At 41.7% G+C, this 17,183-nt stretch overlaps 1 protein-coding gene across 1 annotated transcript; it reads left to right on the forward strand.

The window, feature by feature from the left end:
• The first annotated feature begins 4,675 nt into the window (after positions 1-4,675).
• On the forward strand, positions 4,676-14,567 carry LOC108702216 (proton channel OTOP3). Its single transcript, XM_018237720.2, has 7 exons — positions 4,676-4,859; positions 8,292-8,648; positions 8,755-8,891; positions 10,729-10,787; positions 10,878-10,987; positions 11,353-12,728; positions 14,318-14,567. Exons 1-7 carry the CDS (start codon positions 4,841-4,843, stop codon positions 14,486-14,488), a joined length of 2,229 nt encoding a protein of 742 aa, XP_018093209.2. The 5' UTR covers positions 4,676-4,840; the 3' UTR covers positions 14,489-14,567.
• Positions 14,568-17,183: the final 2,616 nt, after the last annotated feature.

Here is a 17,183-nt window from a genome sequence, read left to right on the forward strand (position 1 = left end):
GGACCCTAAGCCGCCCTCCCTTCAGTTTTGGCTGGACCTTGTAGATAAAAATCTCCCACTTATACAACTGACGTATCTAGCTAGAGGGTGCCCGAACAAATATGGGAAGATCTGGGATGCATGGACTGAGGCCAACTCTTAGCGCATACCAAGGTTTGCTAGGGACTCATTGATTGTATCCAACCCTGTCTCAACTGTATGGATGTGTGCTGCGGTTTGTCTGTAAGTACTGCTGTATGCTGTGACATAAACTGTGATTAGATTGTACCTGGAACCCCCCCCCTTCTTTCCTTCTGTAACCCCCCCATTTTTTTTTTTTCTTTTGGAAATTAAAAATAAACACTGTTAAAAAAAGAAATAATAGAATTCTACCTGTATCTGACAATTCAGCACTAGCGATGGCCGATGTTTGGGTACCTTCAAAGGCACCCGATCCAAATTTTCACGGTCCAGCCCGATTGTCGTCTCCTTTCCCACCATACACGCACAGAATATCATACGAACATTTTTTCTTATGTAATTATATGTGCGTCTATGGCCACCTTTACTCTTCTGGCTTCCGCCTCCAACAGCCTCTATTTATAGGAGTATGCATATCCTGCCCCCTTTTGTGATGTCAGAGATGGCGGGTTGGGTGCGATTCTGTAAATAAAGGGGCCATGCTGGGTTGGGTTGGTTTAGGGTCGGGTTGGTTTAGGGTCGGGTGTGGGTTGACTTTTTGTCGACCTGCACATCACTAATGTGGAATGAAAAGCATCAGATGTACATCCTTGGTTTAAATCCCCTTTAGTGGGAAATTAATGCTCTAGCAATATATATGGCCTTAAAATGTCAGTAATATTACACAGAGCCACAGTATTGATTTACACGTCCCTGCTCTTTATAATTTTAATAACTTCCAACATTTTGAATACCAGAAATCCAAATATTTTATTTCATGTCCTGATTCTCCCTGGTCATGCTGAGTTCAAACCAGACCTTTCCCCTAAGTAATTAAAGGAGTTCTGCCCTCAAGCCAATGTCTCGTTTTTTTCTTTCTACCAGGGCCATGATTTGTCCAGCCATTCCGGCTGTTGAATAAAAACCCAGACAAGGGGCCTCTCAAATGGATTTTCTGATTTGCAGCATGTGTACCCAGGCTGCAGTTGCCTATTGATTCAACAATGAGAAGAGACATTGGAGATAAATATCTGGAGAGATTTTTGGAGATGTTGCCCATAGCAACCAGTCAGATCTTTGCTTATAGGTGGCTGCTTAAATCTAATTGCTGATTGGTTGCCATGGGCAACATATCCTGAAATCTCTCCAGATATTAATCTCCAATGTTACTAAACATGCCCCAATGTTTAATATGTAGAAAGCCTATTCCTATCCTAAGTAAAGAATTGCGATAGATACATCTTGTACAGATAAGGAGAGATTAAAGGGGCTACAAAACCAAAAAGATGGTAAAACAAGTCAACCTCATAACATTTTTGGGGTCTGAAAAATAATTGGCGGTGGGGCCCAGTAATATCTAGTTACTCCACTGCTTATAAAGATTAAAATAATGGAGGAAGATAGGTTTTGCTTGGAATTTAATGTACAGTATATACAGTATGTATGTGTGTGTATATATATCAGATGGAGATACAGTATGTATTTCAATGAAGAGACCTCTTATAAAGTTTGTTGGAGGAACCTCATGGTCGGAATACAGGTCAGAATTCAAGATCTCAAGGAAGGTCTTCAAAACGCAATCTGACAGCCCAAATTGGAGGTTTATACATTTTTCAGGTGTTTGGGAAGACAGGAAAGGTTTCACCAGAGCCTGAACACAGATATGACATTATTTGAACCAAAGAAGGAGCTCATAGTCTCAGATGTACCACATGGGGAAGGGGAGCTCACCTAGGTCCTTTAATTGTACCTGTACAAAGGAGATGGTTGATACATCTAGCTCAAATTTTCTTCAGATTAAAGTGAGTCAAGAGTGGCCACTGAAGCACCACAGATTTAAAGACAAAGATCCTAGGAATTTATGTAATATTCTGATACACAACAAAACTACAAATTATAAAAAAATGTTAACAGCCATTAGTTAACTCCAATTATAGATTTTGTTGCAATGTTATTGTTTGCAAAATACTTACTTTAAAGGGATACTGTCATGGGAAAAAAAACATTTTTCAAAATGAATCAGTTAATAGTGCTGATCCAGCAAAATCCAGCACTGAAATCCATTTCTCAAGAGAGTAAACAGATTTTTTTATATTCAATTTTGAAATCTGACATGTGGCTAGACATTTTGTCAATTTCCCAGCTGCCCCTGGTCATGTGACTTGTGCCTGCACTTTAGGAGAGAAATGCTTTCTGGCAGGCTGCTGTTTTTCCTTCTCAATGTAACTGAATGTGTCTCAGTGGGACATGGGCTTTTACTATTGAGTGTTGTTCTTAGATCTACCAGACAGCTGTTATCTTGTGTTAGGGAGCTGTTATCTGGTTACCTTCCCATTGTTCTTTTGTTTGGCTGCTGGGGGGGAAAAGGGAGGGGGGTGATATCACTCCGACTTGCAGTACAGCAGTAAAGAGTGATTGAAGTTTATCAGAGCACAAGTCACATGACTTGGGGCAGCTGGGAAATTGACAAAATGTCTAGCCCCATGTCAGATTTCAAAATTGAATATAAAACAATCCGTTTGCTCTTTTGAGAAATGGATTTCAGTGCAGAATTCTGCTGGAGCAGCACTGTTAACTGATTCATTTTGAAAAAAAAAATTTTTCCCATGACAGTATCCCTTTAAGGTTAACACACTTTAAATTTGATATTCAGGGAAAGGGGGTTATGGGCATGCAGTAAGCTGTGCCTTTGTACCTTACTTGTAAATCACCTTATCCCCTTTTCTAACACCGTGTCCCAGTGTACAGAAAGTTCCTAAAGTGAACCCTTATTTGCCATTTCTTTCAGTCATGTTGTTGTCCGGTAGTCCACATCCTTTATAAAAATGGGTGTGGTCTGGTAACATTTTCATAGGTGCATTGTGTCCCCTTTTCTTTTTCAGGAGCCTGGGAACACTGACATAATTAATTTGTATGAGAGACATTAAAGAGATAGTTCCCCTTTATATTCACTTTTAGTATGATGTAGAGAGTGATATTCTAAAACAATTTGCAATTGGTTTTTATTTTTTATTATTTGGTTATTTTGCTTTTTATTTAGCTGCTCTTGGGTCTGTAATTTCAGCAATTTGGTGCTGGGGTCCAAATTAACATAGCAACCTGTAGAAAATATTTTCTCTTTTAAATAATTTGTGTAAGTTCTATGGTCAACAAACACCAATCACAAAGGTGATATTTAAGTATATTTAATGTGTAAAAATGTGTTACAGATGATTCATACAAATTATCAGATATTTAGCCAGTAAAATGCTCTTTGGACATCCTACCAAAATATAAGTGACCCGCATTTGAAATCTGGAAAGAGTCAGAAGAAAAAGGCAAATAATTCAAAAACTATAAACAAGAAATAATGAAAAACAATTGAAACGTTGTTTAGAATTAGCCATTCTACAACATACTAAAGGTTAACTTAAAGGTAAAGCACCCCTTTAAGTCCAATTAGAGATTGTTTGCAATGTTCATGTCTGCAAAATACTTACTTTATGATGAATGTATTATTTAAAGGCAAATTCAGCCATTCACATAAGGGGATTCTGGGCAGTAAAATCAGATTATACCCAACGTTGCTTTATTGGATTTATTTAGAGGTTGATATTTTTTTTGACAACCCAACTTTGAAATGAGAGAAGGAGGTATTGAATTGATTACACATTTCATGAGTGCCATGAGGAAACTTATATCTCTTTATTTGATACAGAAAGAAATCCCCAATTTAAAGGAAATTCTTTTTTCTCTAAGCCAGTTATGCTTGTAAGAAGCTTTTAAATACAATTTTGAGAAAGAAATTTCTGCCTATTCTTTTTATTGTCTATGGTCCAGATATCTGGATTTATTAAACCCAAGAAGGAATTGCTGACTAAATTGGGATTCATAAGGTCATCTAAATAAAGGAATTGTATGTCAAAATATTTCCTGGAAATTATATAATTATTGCCTATTTGATGATCTAAGTGCTCTGATCTTCTTTCAGAAAAATGGGAAAGAAATCCTAAAAGGAACCTGTATTTGCTATTTATTTTTGTCTTATTGATATCGAGTTGGACACAGCCTTTAAAAAAACATGGATATGGGTTGGTAACATTTTCAAAGGTGCATTGCGTTCCCCTTTTCAATATCAGGAACATGGGAGCCCTAACATAATTAATCTGTATGAGAGACATTAAATAGAATCCATAAAACATTTTCAAATATAATGTATTGCCATTATTATCTTTCTTACTAATAGACCTTTTGACTCTGTGCTTCTTTAATTTGCATTATATCTACTTGCCTGTGAATTGTGAGACACTTTTCTCTGAACCACCTGAACTCCCTTGCTGTTGTCACACCTGTCAGTGCAAGGTGCCTTGAAGTATGACCTTTTTCCTTTACCAAACAAGAGCACGGGCTGAATGCCACATGATACGTATGGTTATCTGCCATGCCCTGGGGCACGCCAGGGGAGGATAATCCCTAATGTATGCAGAGAAAGGAGGGGCAAGCTAACGGGCAATTGCATCGGAGGGAGCAAATGGGCAGCCTGATGAGGCAATTAATGCAATGACGAAAGCAAACAATAAGTAGAAAAAAATCAATAAAGGAAAGTTGCTGATTTAAAGAGAAGAAACCACTTGGAGCAGTCAGAAGGAGCCTGCTATATCCCAGGGGTGCCAGCACGGAGACATCATACATCACAGTTATAATGGCATCAGCAAATAAAGGTAGGCAATCATAAAGGGTAGAATAATATACTCACAAATCTATCCTTTCCCAGAATTATGACCGTTCTGTATGCAAGATACTCAGGATAGAGGTGTCTGATATATTCTGTATGACGACCATTGGGCATTGGAGTTTGGCAAGAGGTGGAAACACACATGCTTGTTTAGGATATTTGATATTTATGAATTAAGGAAGAAAGCAGAGGTTTCTTTGTACAGTTTGGTTAATTTGTAATCTGTTTGTCCCTTAAAACAATCCAATTGTCACATCAGCCACTGGCGCTCTGAGAAAAAATGGAAAAGCAGACCTGCCAGTGACCGAGTTGCGCCCAGCAATGCGACCAGTGGATTCAGTCACCTGCCTATGTGTCCATCTTCAGTCTATTTGCTCTGCTGATTTATAGATTCAGAATTACAGTAAAAGCCTCATGTTTCATTCTCTTATTGATCTGGAAGATCAAAATGAAGGTTCAGCTATAACTTCTGCTTATAAGATAATAATTTCCATGCCTGTACTCTTTTGCTTTTAAGTAACATAAATGAACAGGAAAATATTAACTGCATAAACAAACAAAAACTTTCCTAATCCTCATCACTTTTCTTGCCAATTAATGCAGCAGGATTAAAGGTCCAAATGTTTTTTTTTGTAAGCCATTTTGATATCTTCTATACTCAGATTCATTATTCATTTTGTCTGTAGCAAGTTTCTCTAATATAATTATGATTCCCTTGCATAAATTGGCCAGAAAATGCTACAGAGCACCCATGCACTTTAAAAACTCTTGTGCAGGAGCCCCCCAATACATTTTTGCTGCATAAAGTTTGTTTCATGTCCCTGAATATTTGTTCTTCTATTTATAAAAGTATATATATAGTATTTTTAGAATATTGTGTTAGGTTCAGTTGACATATAAATATGTTGTACATTATTATAAGGTGCAAAGTATGTTACAGGATTACTCAATACAAATAACAGGGGTTTCTGTGTGCTAACAATGAGTTTCACTGCTGCAAATTCAAATACTAATCCATGAGCAGAAAGCAATCCTCAGCGCCTCTGCAAGATATGTTTATTGAGAGAAGGTACTTAAAATGCACAATGGGAAAGCAATCAGCACAGGCATCAGGCATAGTTTGTAACATGGGGTGAGGTGAAGTATGCTATGCCCGATGTATCTCACCTGCCCAGAAGCAAAGAGGATTTATGCTGTTGAAAATTAAAACTGCATGGTCACCTCTCAGAATTGGACACAATCACCTCTCTTTAATTATGACTTTTGTATAGAGAGTACTGGGTGTCTATTGTGGGCAACTAATGTTGGCTAACGGAACTATCTACATGCGGCCGGCATAAACTGACAGGGGTGCAGAAGTTTTTGGATCAAGGATGAAGGAAATGATTCAGTCTCTATACCAGACAGTCTTTTAGAATGTCCCAAAAACAGTCCCCTAGTGTGATATTACTCAAATAGAGTGAATGCTGGCTAAAGGTGGGCATAAATGGGCAGATCTAAGATGCCGATTGGTGTCCTTTATACCGATTTGGCAATTTATCTGCTAGTGTATGGGGCCCTCCAATGTACCCATCCGACTTATATATGCCAAATATCATCCAGCTCTCGATCAAGCAGCTTTGACTTTCCTCCAATAGGAGTCTGATGGCTCCTATTTCCCCTGTTGTAATCCGATCATTTGGTCCTACGGCCAACGACCAGATTAAGCGTGATATCCCTCACCTTAGGTGAGTATATCAGGGGAAAGATCCACTTGTCTAGTGACCTTGCCAAACGAGCAGATCTTCTAGTGTAAGCTTAAGTAAATCTTGTACAATCCATATCAGCTACTTATACTCACTAAAGTAATTATGTCATTCAGACTTTCCCAAGTTTGGATACCAGAGTATCAGCTGACATTTATTGGGTGGATTGCCCCTCAATTTTTGGAGAGGACTGTTTTAAATAAATTCGCCCACAGCCCCCAGGATAGGGACACGACTTTTGCATGAAGCATCCCCCAAACTTGGCAGACCTCTCATTTTAATCAATTAAATTTCTGTTGGAACAAAGTTTCTAATTACATTATCTGAGATCCTTAGTGGTGAGTTTTTTTTTTAAAAAGGTGAGCCACCCTTTTAAGATGGCCATATGAGGGATGATAAAAGCTGGTGACTCCATACAAACAAAGTGAGCAGCTCACTGGCCTGTGTATGAGGCCAAATCAGCCAGATACAGTATCTATCAAACAGGCTTGAATATTTCATTGGCTGCTTTTTCAGCATCTTTCCTCCACAGATCTACTTATTACCCTATTATGATCTGATCATTTCTCCGGAGGACAAATCAGTTCATCAAAATTTGACCTGGTGTATTGGTGGTCAAACTGGATACAAATACTCTCTCAATTAGATGCCTATATTGTTTAAAGTTGTGTATCTACGGTGGAATGGGGTAATGGGACTTGCCCTTGGCTTGAACTTTTTGGGGATCCTGTCTAATACCATAATGGCCACCTTTCAACATGCACACTAGAATGATGCTTCTATAGATAGCCAAGCATGTTGCACATAGACACTATGGCAGCAGACCATCCTGATACTGATATCCTGCTTCCTGATGTCAGTCACCTGGTCAGACTAAAGGTCCCCATAGACGCAAAGACGCAAAGATTTCTCTTGCCGAACGACCGATTTTAGCGAAGTCCGACCAATGCTTCGAAATTATCGTGGGGGTAGTGGGATTCGAACGATCCAACATCTTACGATTTTTCGGCCGACATCTGTCAGAAAATTGATCGGCAGGTTAAAAAATCTTTGTCAGTTCCAGTGCAATCCATCTATGTTTGCAGAGCCAAGCAGGCAGCTCCCCTTTGTTTTCCTGGCAAATTGGTCTTTTTAGTTGATGGACAATTCGTACAATCGTACGATCTTTCCGAGATTATCGTGGTCTCACGATGATGATGATCTTTTAAAAATATCAACATCTATGGCCATCTTAAGTAAAGAACTTAAGCAATGTCGCAAGTGAATTCACACACATTGTTCCAACCACAGCCTTCAGTAAATACTTAATTTTCACTTGCATTGGATTTGCATTCAAGCTATCAGGATTTCAGCGTCAGATGATGTCAGGTCACCAATGAAATAATGGTTTGGAAAAAAAGCACATTGAAACCTTGGAAGGGTATGTGTTGCTGCTCAAATAATCCATTTGTCTGATAAAACTCTGGGGCACCAATTTACTTAACCAAAATGTTAAAAGCAACCAACCAAATAACTAATTCAGACTGCATTTAGACTCCCCTTTGGGTAGGACATTAGGTGAGCCAGTTAGTAGGAAGTCCCTAAACATGGCCACTTGTGATTACCTAAAAATAAGCTATTTGTTTTGCTTGATGTGATTTTATACACATTGCGATCTCTTTTACCCCATCTAGGTACACAAGTTACACATGCAGACCATTCTGTGGACCTTGAGGACCCCAGGGAGAATTACGAATATTCATGGCTTCATCGTCACTGTACGTCACCCCCAATTCATCATCGACGGGCACAAAAAACAGGGCGACTGTTCTCAGGCCTCATTGCTTTGAATCTCATGTTCATGGGGGCGGCTCTAGTTAGCAGTGTGATACTGAGTAGCGGGGCTGTGCCAGAAAGAGACGCACAAATCTTCCTCACTGTCTTCATGATTTTCAGCTCAGTCTGGGCTCTCTATCACCTGCTGTATGTTCGTAAGAAGAAATACGCTGTAATTCTCAGAGACCACCATACCGGAGCGCTATGGCTAAAAGGTCAGTTGTATGAAGAAGCTCTTTGACACGTGTGTTGTTTCTGAACGTAGGAAAATTGCATTGCCGCTGTTATGTGCCTTTAACATATCTGATTCCCTCTCTGCAGCCTCTCTTGCTCTTTTTGGGCTGTGCAGCGTTCTGCTGTCCACCTTTAAGATTGGCCACATTGTGCTCCTGCTGCACTGCAAGTTCCCAATGGATATCATCTTCTCCTTCATTGAGATACTGTTTGTCAGCATACAGGTAATAAGCAAGGATCTAGCAGTCATTGAACTTTTGCATAAAAAAAAATATTTATAAAACAAGTGAAAAGTGCACTAGTCTGATTGCAGGGTCTTCGAAGTACCATACTCTGCAAATTGCACCTGCTTTTCTTAAATAAAGTGCAGGAAATAGAGCTGTGTCTGCATTGACGTTCAACTTGTTGGGTGCCAGGACCAGGCTGGTAATAATTCCAAGGGTACCCTAGCATCCAGGTTCATCGGAGCATGGGTGCTTAGAAAATGTATGGGTGCAAGTACCTTTCTGAATGCATAGTTTTGCATTCATTTGAAGTGATTTGTAATGTTTCACAAATTAGAGACTTTTGGAGGTAAAAGGTTTTGTACTTCTGTTCCAAATCCTACCATAAAGCAAGACAAGACTGCAGTTTTTTCCCAAATAAGAAGGAGATCTGTGTGCTAAAAATGTAATTGATTCTTTCCTTATCACATTGCTTAGCATTTTTTGTGTGCCCTTTGGAAGATAGTTTTATCCTTGTGGTATTTGCTCTGCTTTACGATGGCTTTATAACCCAGTGCTTATCACCATTAAGCAAACGGACCATCGCTGATTGCACATTGTTGCTGGACAAACATGATTTTCTTTAAATGTTAATTTGCGGTACTGTATGATTACTTTAAGCTTTGTTATCATTAGACAAATACTATTTAACCCAGACATGGTAGGAGTCATTTACAACTTCAAGTGCAGCTTTGGTTTACGTAAATTTTTTTGCAGTCAGTTGAATTTAAAACCTCATTCATTGAGGCCAAAGAAACATGGGGCTAAAATGTGGCTGCTGAAAAACGCAGACCCAGAATAAGCCTCTAAGTAGTAATCATTCCCTTGGCCTGCACTCTGAACCATTGCGTTGGCTTGGGTGCAGACACACCCAGCAGATTTCACATTTTCATCAGGCCAAGTTTCAGGCCAGTGTGGCCCCAGCCATGCGCTTGTGTAAACATGCATTCTAGCCTGGTCCTGGCACCTAACAAGTCTAACGTCAATGCAAGCACAGCTCTTATTGCATGTACTTTATTTGAGGAAAGCAGGTGCAAGTAAATAAATGAGGTTGGTGCCACTGTAGACCAGGCGGTTGCTCCAGAGTTTCCCTCAGTGCCCTGCGTCAATGGGCTCAAAGCACTTGTACCTAAAGAATAGGGCGCACATGTCACTCACCCACTGAACACAGGAAAAGAAGTCAACCAGAATTTGTGCAAGTGAGTCTGATTTTCAAATGTATTGGCCGCATTTGTGCCAGACAGAACATCCCCTAGCACACCCAATGGTGCTGGAATTCTGGGGAAAGTATGCTCCGTTATGGGCGAAAAAACATGGCAATTGCTCTCGTAATTGCGCTCCTGCCCCAGTGGAACAATAGTTCTTCTAACCCTGGCACACACAAACACTAGCATCAATTTCAACAGAAGCAAATTATTCTACCAGAGCACAATAGTAACCCTTGTAAGTTGCAACCATATAGCACACATACATGGTACCCTGGTCAGAATCACACCCCAGGCCCACCTCTGTGCCTGGAACCCATAATCCTATAGATAGTACTTTTTCCCATAAACTCAGTGTACAGTGCTGTAAACAGGAAAATTCATAGCCTACGGTGCCAGCATCTCAGATGGCATGTCGTGCCGGGGTGGCACATAGTCACCCCCCTTCAGTCTAACATTGACTCCAGAACAGGAGGAGTGGCAAGCAGGATAAGATATTAACATCTAGGAGTAAGGCAGTTGGACTTATGAAAAGCATGGGGAGCAGTGTTAAATTACAAATGGGTAAATATAATGTTCTATCTCATCCACAGACCATTCTCTTGTGGGTTTGCTGCAAGGATTGCGTTCAGGTGCAGCACAATATTACCAGGTAAGGTTGGAGTTACATAAGTGGTCAGTGGAGGAGAATATAGACTGGTTATATTTTCTTCATTAAACTTTTTTAATACAACCATTCTAGGTACGGCATCATGTTGACATTGACCACAAATATGCTGCTGTGGCTTACAGCTGTAATTGATGACTCTCTGGAACGAGATCTGGAAAGTTTACAGTCAAATGCAACACAAGGTAGGCCATTCCTCCTCACACCCCAAAGCTCTCTTTCAGCCATACTCCTAACAGTGCAAGACATATCATGCCGCACTTCTGCAAAAGGAATGGTTGCCCATTGCTGATGTACTTTGTACCCCAAAAGCACAAGCCCTCCAAATGCTTGGGTGGAGAACCATAACTTAAGCCATCAAATCTGCTTTTCTCAGGATTGTTGAAATTCTAAGAATGTTAGAAAGACGTTTCATCAGCATATGATCCTGAATGTTGAACCATTCCCTCAGTATTTTGCTAAATCTTTTGGGAAGGGGATTATGTTGAGGCAAATTGTATTTTGTTAATGCAAACCCAAATCTATGCAGAATCTTCTCTTTATTTCACAGCTATAAAGAACACAGAAGAAAATGCACACTGTCTATGCCCAACTTTCTCCATATGCTGGACCTTTAAGAAAGGATTTGTGACTTTGTACCCCTTCAATCTTGAGTACAGCCTGATCTGTGCATCAATGCTCTTTGTCATGTGGAAGAATGTTGGAAGGAAAGAAGAGCCACAAGCTAAACCTCCACATCCGAGGTTCCATCTCCGTGGAGTGGTATATGGCCCTTTATTGGGAGGGGCTGCTCTTCTGGTTGGGATCATCATTTTTGTCCAGTATCAGGTCCAAGCATCTACTGGGTTGGTGCCTTCTCTATCATTCCAAGTTTACTATGGCTACAATTTGACTATCTTGCCAGCCATGATAATTTGCAGTGTGGTGGGTATCCTTGTCTACAGCCTTAGAGAGAAGGACAAGAGGAGTCATGGGAATGATGGAAAAGATGATGGAAAGACAGACAAAAGAAGGGATGGGAAGTGTGAACTAAAGGTTCAGGAAAAAGGAGAACACTTCCAGAATCACAGTGCAATCATTGAGGAAAACAGTAAAGAAGAAGACTTACATACTGAGGAACCTGTAGTGTGTGATCAGCACTGGCATAAACTGGATGACATGGGATGGCAAAACCATAAAAATGACAGTATTCAAGTGCATTGTCAAGAGACCGAACACAACCCAGGGCAACAGAATAATAATCAGTGCAGCCAGGGGAAAAATGAAAATAATGACTATAACCATGTAGAAATTTACCATATAGAGCTGGGTTTGGGGCAGGGGGAGCAAACAGACAATGACCTTCAATGGAAAAAATCAGAACACATAGTGGTAGACTGGGCAGAACTTGGTCAATGTAAAGAAGAATTAAAACACAGTGACGGGCATATGGTGGAACACAGTGGGGAGCACACGGCTCATATGTATGTCCAGAGGCGGGCAGCACAAGCGCACAGTTTACCAGGAGACATCTCAAAATTTCACAAAACCCACAATGGCAGGACTTCAAAGAATTATGCCCGTAGCTTGGATGTTACTCTGCTACTAGCATCAGCAGTGGGTCAGTTTTGCATCTCTTATTTCTCTATAATAGCCATACTAGTCACCAATCCAAGGGACATGCTAAATGCCCTCAGCTTATCACAGTCACTCCTTATGGTCCTCCAGTGTTTGTTTCAGACAATGTTCATCATTGAAGGGATACAGGGCAGACAGGAGGAAGAAAAACAGATTCCACAACAACAACCTCAAGAACACCCTCGTCGCATGTCTCTGCAAGAAATCCGCAGGGCGTCCCTTGCCTACCTGCAGGATGCTGGGCGTCTGAGCGTAAGCCGTAGGCTGGTGAAGGAGACTGCAATGTTCCTGATTCTCTGTAATATAATGGTGAGTTTGCTTGTACTGCCTGCTCTACAACACCCAAGGTTTAAGCATAGTTACATAGTTACATAGTTAAATTGGGTTGAAAAAAGACAAAGTCCATCAAGTTCAACCCCTCCAAATGAAAATCCAGCATCCATACATACACCCCTCTCTACTTTTAATTAAATTCTATATACCCATACCTATACTAACTATAGAGCTTAGTATCACAATAGCCTTTGATATTATGTCTGTCCAAAAAATCATCCAAGCCATTCTTAAAGGCATTAACAGTTACCTGCAGGCCCGGATTTGTGGAAAGGCCACCAAGGCCACCAAGGCCCGGGCGGCAGGATTTTAGGGGGCAGCATGCTGCCCAACCACCAAGGCAGCCATCAGGGGGGGACAGGGGGGAGAGTTGCAGGGGGCCCCGAGGGTAAGGGGGGCCCGGCCACACCACACTTTCTTGATTAGTTGGGCCCCCTGCTTTCTGAGAGCTGCTGAATTCGGGAAGGCAGGGTGGGAGCACAAGGGGAGGTATCTTCTGTCCATTACTTCCCCTTATTGGTCACTGAGTTTAAGTCCCGGTTGAGCTGCTTAGGGATTGGATAGCTGAGGTTTGAACTTCTCATCTAGCTCATCCAATCACCATGCAGCTTTACCAGAACTTGAAATTCTGTGACCAATAAGGGAAGAAAAAGCTGTCATTGGAAGAAGATGCAGCCACCTGTGCTCCCCTCCTCCCTTCTGTAGTTGGCAGCTCACTGACAGCAGGTGGGCCACACTAATGAATTAAGTGTTTCATGGCAGGGCCCCCCTAAAGGTAACCCTGTGTGGTGGGGCCCTGGGCACCAAATTTTTTTTAAACTTCTAGTGGGGGGACAAGTTTTTTTACATGGCCACCAATTTTCTTATAACATGGGGGGGGGCTGGCCACCAATTTTTTTTCCCATGTGGGGTCCTAGCCACCAATATTTTTTATTGGGGGCCCTGACCACAAATGTTTTTTTTAATGGGGGGGGCCTGACCACAAATGTTTTTTTCAATGGGGGGCCCTGACCACCAATATTTTTTATTAACATGTGGGAACCATAGCCACCAATGTTTTTTTTTAGTGTGTGGTGGGGGGGTGGACCTGTGGGGTGAGGAGGGCAGACCTGTAGGTGGGGCTTGTGGTGGGCGCAGCCCAGGGGGCCCAGGAAATTTTTTCGTATGGGGCCCTGCGATTTCTGATGGCGGCCCTGCCATCCACACCCACATTGGTTCAGAAATATTGGAGATGTGCAAGGGATACAATAGCAATCCCCATTGCTCAGGTCCCAATGATGAAAGTTTGCATGAATAAAAGGGAGGTGACGAACAGCAGCGGGCCTAGGGGCACCCGTTATATAAATCCGGCCCTTATTACCTGCATCAGACATACCTGCAACATCATTTCTGGCCAAGAAAGTGAGCTGTGAAGCTTATAGGGGTACAAAGTAAGTGCTGCAGTCAGCATTCAGGAGCCAATCAGCAAGTAGCTTTTAGTGTTCACTAGTCCATATGAGTGTCTCTTGTGACTTATAAGTGATGTCCATGCAGCATTATAATATTTTTCCATCTTGTTTCTGCAGTGTTGGATCATGGGAGCCTTCGGAGCACATCCTTTGTATATGAATGGCTTGGAGAGGCAATTTTATGGATCCACCATATGGTTAGCCATCCTAAATATTGGACTGCCGCTGTCTGTCTTCTATAGAATGCACAGTGTGGGAAGTTTAATGGAAGTCTATATCAATGCATGAGACTACGTCACTTTCTTACCCCCTGTCCTCTGAAATACATCTGGTGCTGGATTTGTAAATATAAATATTATGACTGTGAATAAAGGATTTATTTTTTGTACAATTTGTTGAAATCATTGACCAAAAAAGGGGCAAGGTGTCTGGGGGATACCAGGTTCCCTAGAAACCCAAACTAATGAGTAGGTCTGTATGGGACATGTGTGCTCACTGCATGGGAGAGTGGGAGCAGAGAGAGTGGGACCTGTTATCCAGAATGCACAGGCGGTTAAGCGATTTAAGATATACCTTAAGTCACTGAAAAATCATATAACATTAAATAAACCCAATAGGATTGCCTTGCTTCCAATAAGGATTAATTATATCTCAGTTGGCATCAAGTATAAGGTACTGTTTTATTATTACAATGAAAAAGGAAATCATTGTTATGAATTGGAAATTGGAGCTTTCTCAATAATAGGTTTCTGGAAAATGGATTCCATAACTGTACACCGAATTTTTGCCGTGTTTAAGGTATATAGGGATGAGTGGTAACGATAGAAGGGGAAGAGAAATGGAGTAAGAGGGGGCTACAAAAACTTGTTTGGTCTTCCCTTCCATACACCTCAACAACAGAAAGAAAAATATATCTGAAAGATAGTATGTTTGCCCCTCTAGAAAAGATTTCCCAGCTCAAGCAATACAAGGCTGAAGATACAGATCATGGTGACCCCAGCTGGAGTCACAAACTGATCCCACTTCCCACAGACAGTAATTATTGGCATGTCGTGTGCTGAACTAGGAGCCAACCGCATCATCAGCACAACTGGGCACAGAATCAGTCTCTATTATATATCAACACTCATTACACTGAATTAGGCATCCTGACTGATGATGGCTGCAGAATGACTTAGTTATTACAAATACCCAAAGGCTCGCCATGCCCTACCACAGAACCAATTCTTCTTGTAAAAGGTGTGGGAGAGATAAATCAGGTAAATTGAGGTACAGACAGGAACATTCACTGGATTAGATATTGAGTCCATTTATCTTGAAGCCTGTAAATACGACAGGTGTTTATCGGAACAAGTAATGGATGGCTTTATAGAGCAGGGACTGTACTGATCCTGGAACTTTGCTCCCTGTAAGCGGTCATTAACCTTGCGCAATACACAAGAGGTCGCTAGTTATACATTTATTCATATCATTTAATAGTTTATACATGATCATTTAGGGACCTGTTGTGGTACTCAGATGGGTTGCTAGAATCACAATGGATTCCCACCACTAACAGGCAGATAGATGAAAGGACAGGGAGAGGGAGGACTTGTGGTCATTTGCAACATAAAATATAATATATACTGTATATAAGTTGCACCAGGGCCGCCATCAGGGGGGCAGAGAGGCAGGGTCGGACTGGGGGGCCAGGGGCCCACTGTCCAGGGCCCCCCACTGGCCTCCCTGCCGCCCCCTACCGTGACGGGTCACTCTGCGCGTACACTTGTAGGAGCACTTGGCGTGCACGCATGAAGGCACAACGTACATGCGCTGGGCCTGGCCCAGCGGGGGCCCATGAGAGTCAGGGCCCACCGGGTTTTTTCATGGTTTCCCGCCGGGCCAGTCCGACACTGCACAGCGGGGACACCCACTCACCCATTGGCAATGTCACAGTGTTGTTTAATAAAAGCCGTTCAACTAATACAGCAGCGACTCCGTGGACGCCGAATTGCGAGTTATTCTGAGAGTACTGTTTTCCCAAGCCCGGCAAAGTGGGTGAAAGGCGGGCCCGGCTGTGCTGCACTCTGAAAAGCCGGGCTCCCCTTAAGATCCGAAGCAACGAAGGAAGATGCAGCGGAAAGACCCCCCAATGTTTTTTTTAAATTAAACCCCTGGCAACAATATTTTTTTAAATTGACCACCAATGTTTTTTTTTATTTTCTATGGGGGCCCCTGACCACCTATGGCATTTTTAACTTGTAAGGGGGGGGCCTGACCACCATTGCTTTTTTTTAATTTTCTATGGGGGCCCCTGACTACCAACGTTTTTGTTTTACTTGTAAGGGGGGACCCCTGACCACCAATGTTTTTTTTTTTTTAATTTTCTTTGGGGCTCTGATTGCCAATTTTTTTTAAAAAATATTTATGGGGGGCCCTGGCGCCAATGTTTTTTTTTAACTTATGGGGGGGCCCCGACCACCAATGATTTTTTTTCTAACTGGTAGGGGGCTCCTGACCACCAATGTTTTTTTTTAAATATTCTATGGGGCCCTGACCTGATTTTCTAAGCCCCTACACCCAAATATACCCAGGCTCACCTCAGATAGATGACTCCCCACATGTAAGTGCAAAACCACATGGCAATACTGACGTTGGCTTGATATTTGTGGATCAGGACCGGCAGCATCCCCACCTAGGTGCCATGCTGCAGGAACTTCAGGATTTCCAATTCATCAGTCAGCCCCCTGCAGGGGACAAGATAAGCAGAGATGGAAAGTACAGGCGTCATACTTTAAAGGAGACCTATTGGATACATGAGTTATGAGTAATATATGGTGTTGCTTTTACATGGTGCTAAAAATTTATATTATTTTTAAAATAGCCCCTTTATTGGAGTTCCCTATAGATGTTCACTGGTCCCTGATCATTTTTCAAATGAAGGGGTGGGTGTGTCCTAACGGTCCTGGCCAGAAGCACAGTAGTAGGGGGACAGCCAATCACA

This window comes from Xenopus laevis, chromosome 9_10S (assembly GCF_017654675.1).
Source record: "Xenopus laevis strain J_2021 chromosome 9_10S, Xenopus_laevis_v10.1, whole genome shotgun sequence".
NCBI classification, from domain to species: domain Eukaryota; kingdom Metazoa; phylum Chordata; class Amphibia; order Anura; family Pipidae; genus Xenopus; species Xenopus laevis.

Coding starts and splice junctions, on each gene's coding strand:
- LOC108702216 (XM_018237720.2), top strand. Junction 10,788..10,877: donor GTGCAGCACAATATTACCAG/GTAAGGTTGGAG, acceptor CAACCATTCTAG/GTACGGCATCATGTTGACAT. Junction 10,988..11,352: donor ACAGTCAAATGCAACACAAG/GTAGGCCATTCC, acceptor TTTATTTCACAG/CTATAAAGAACACAGAAGAA.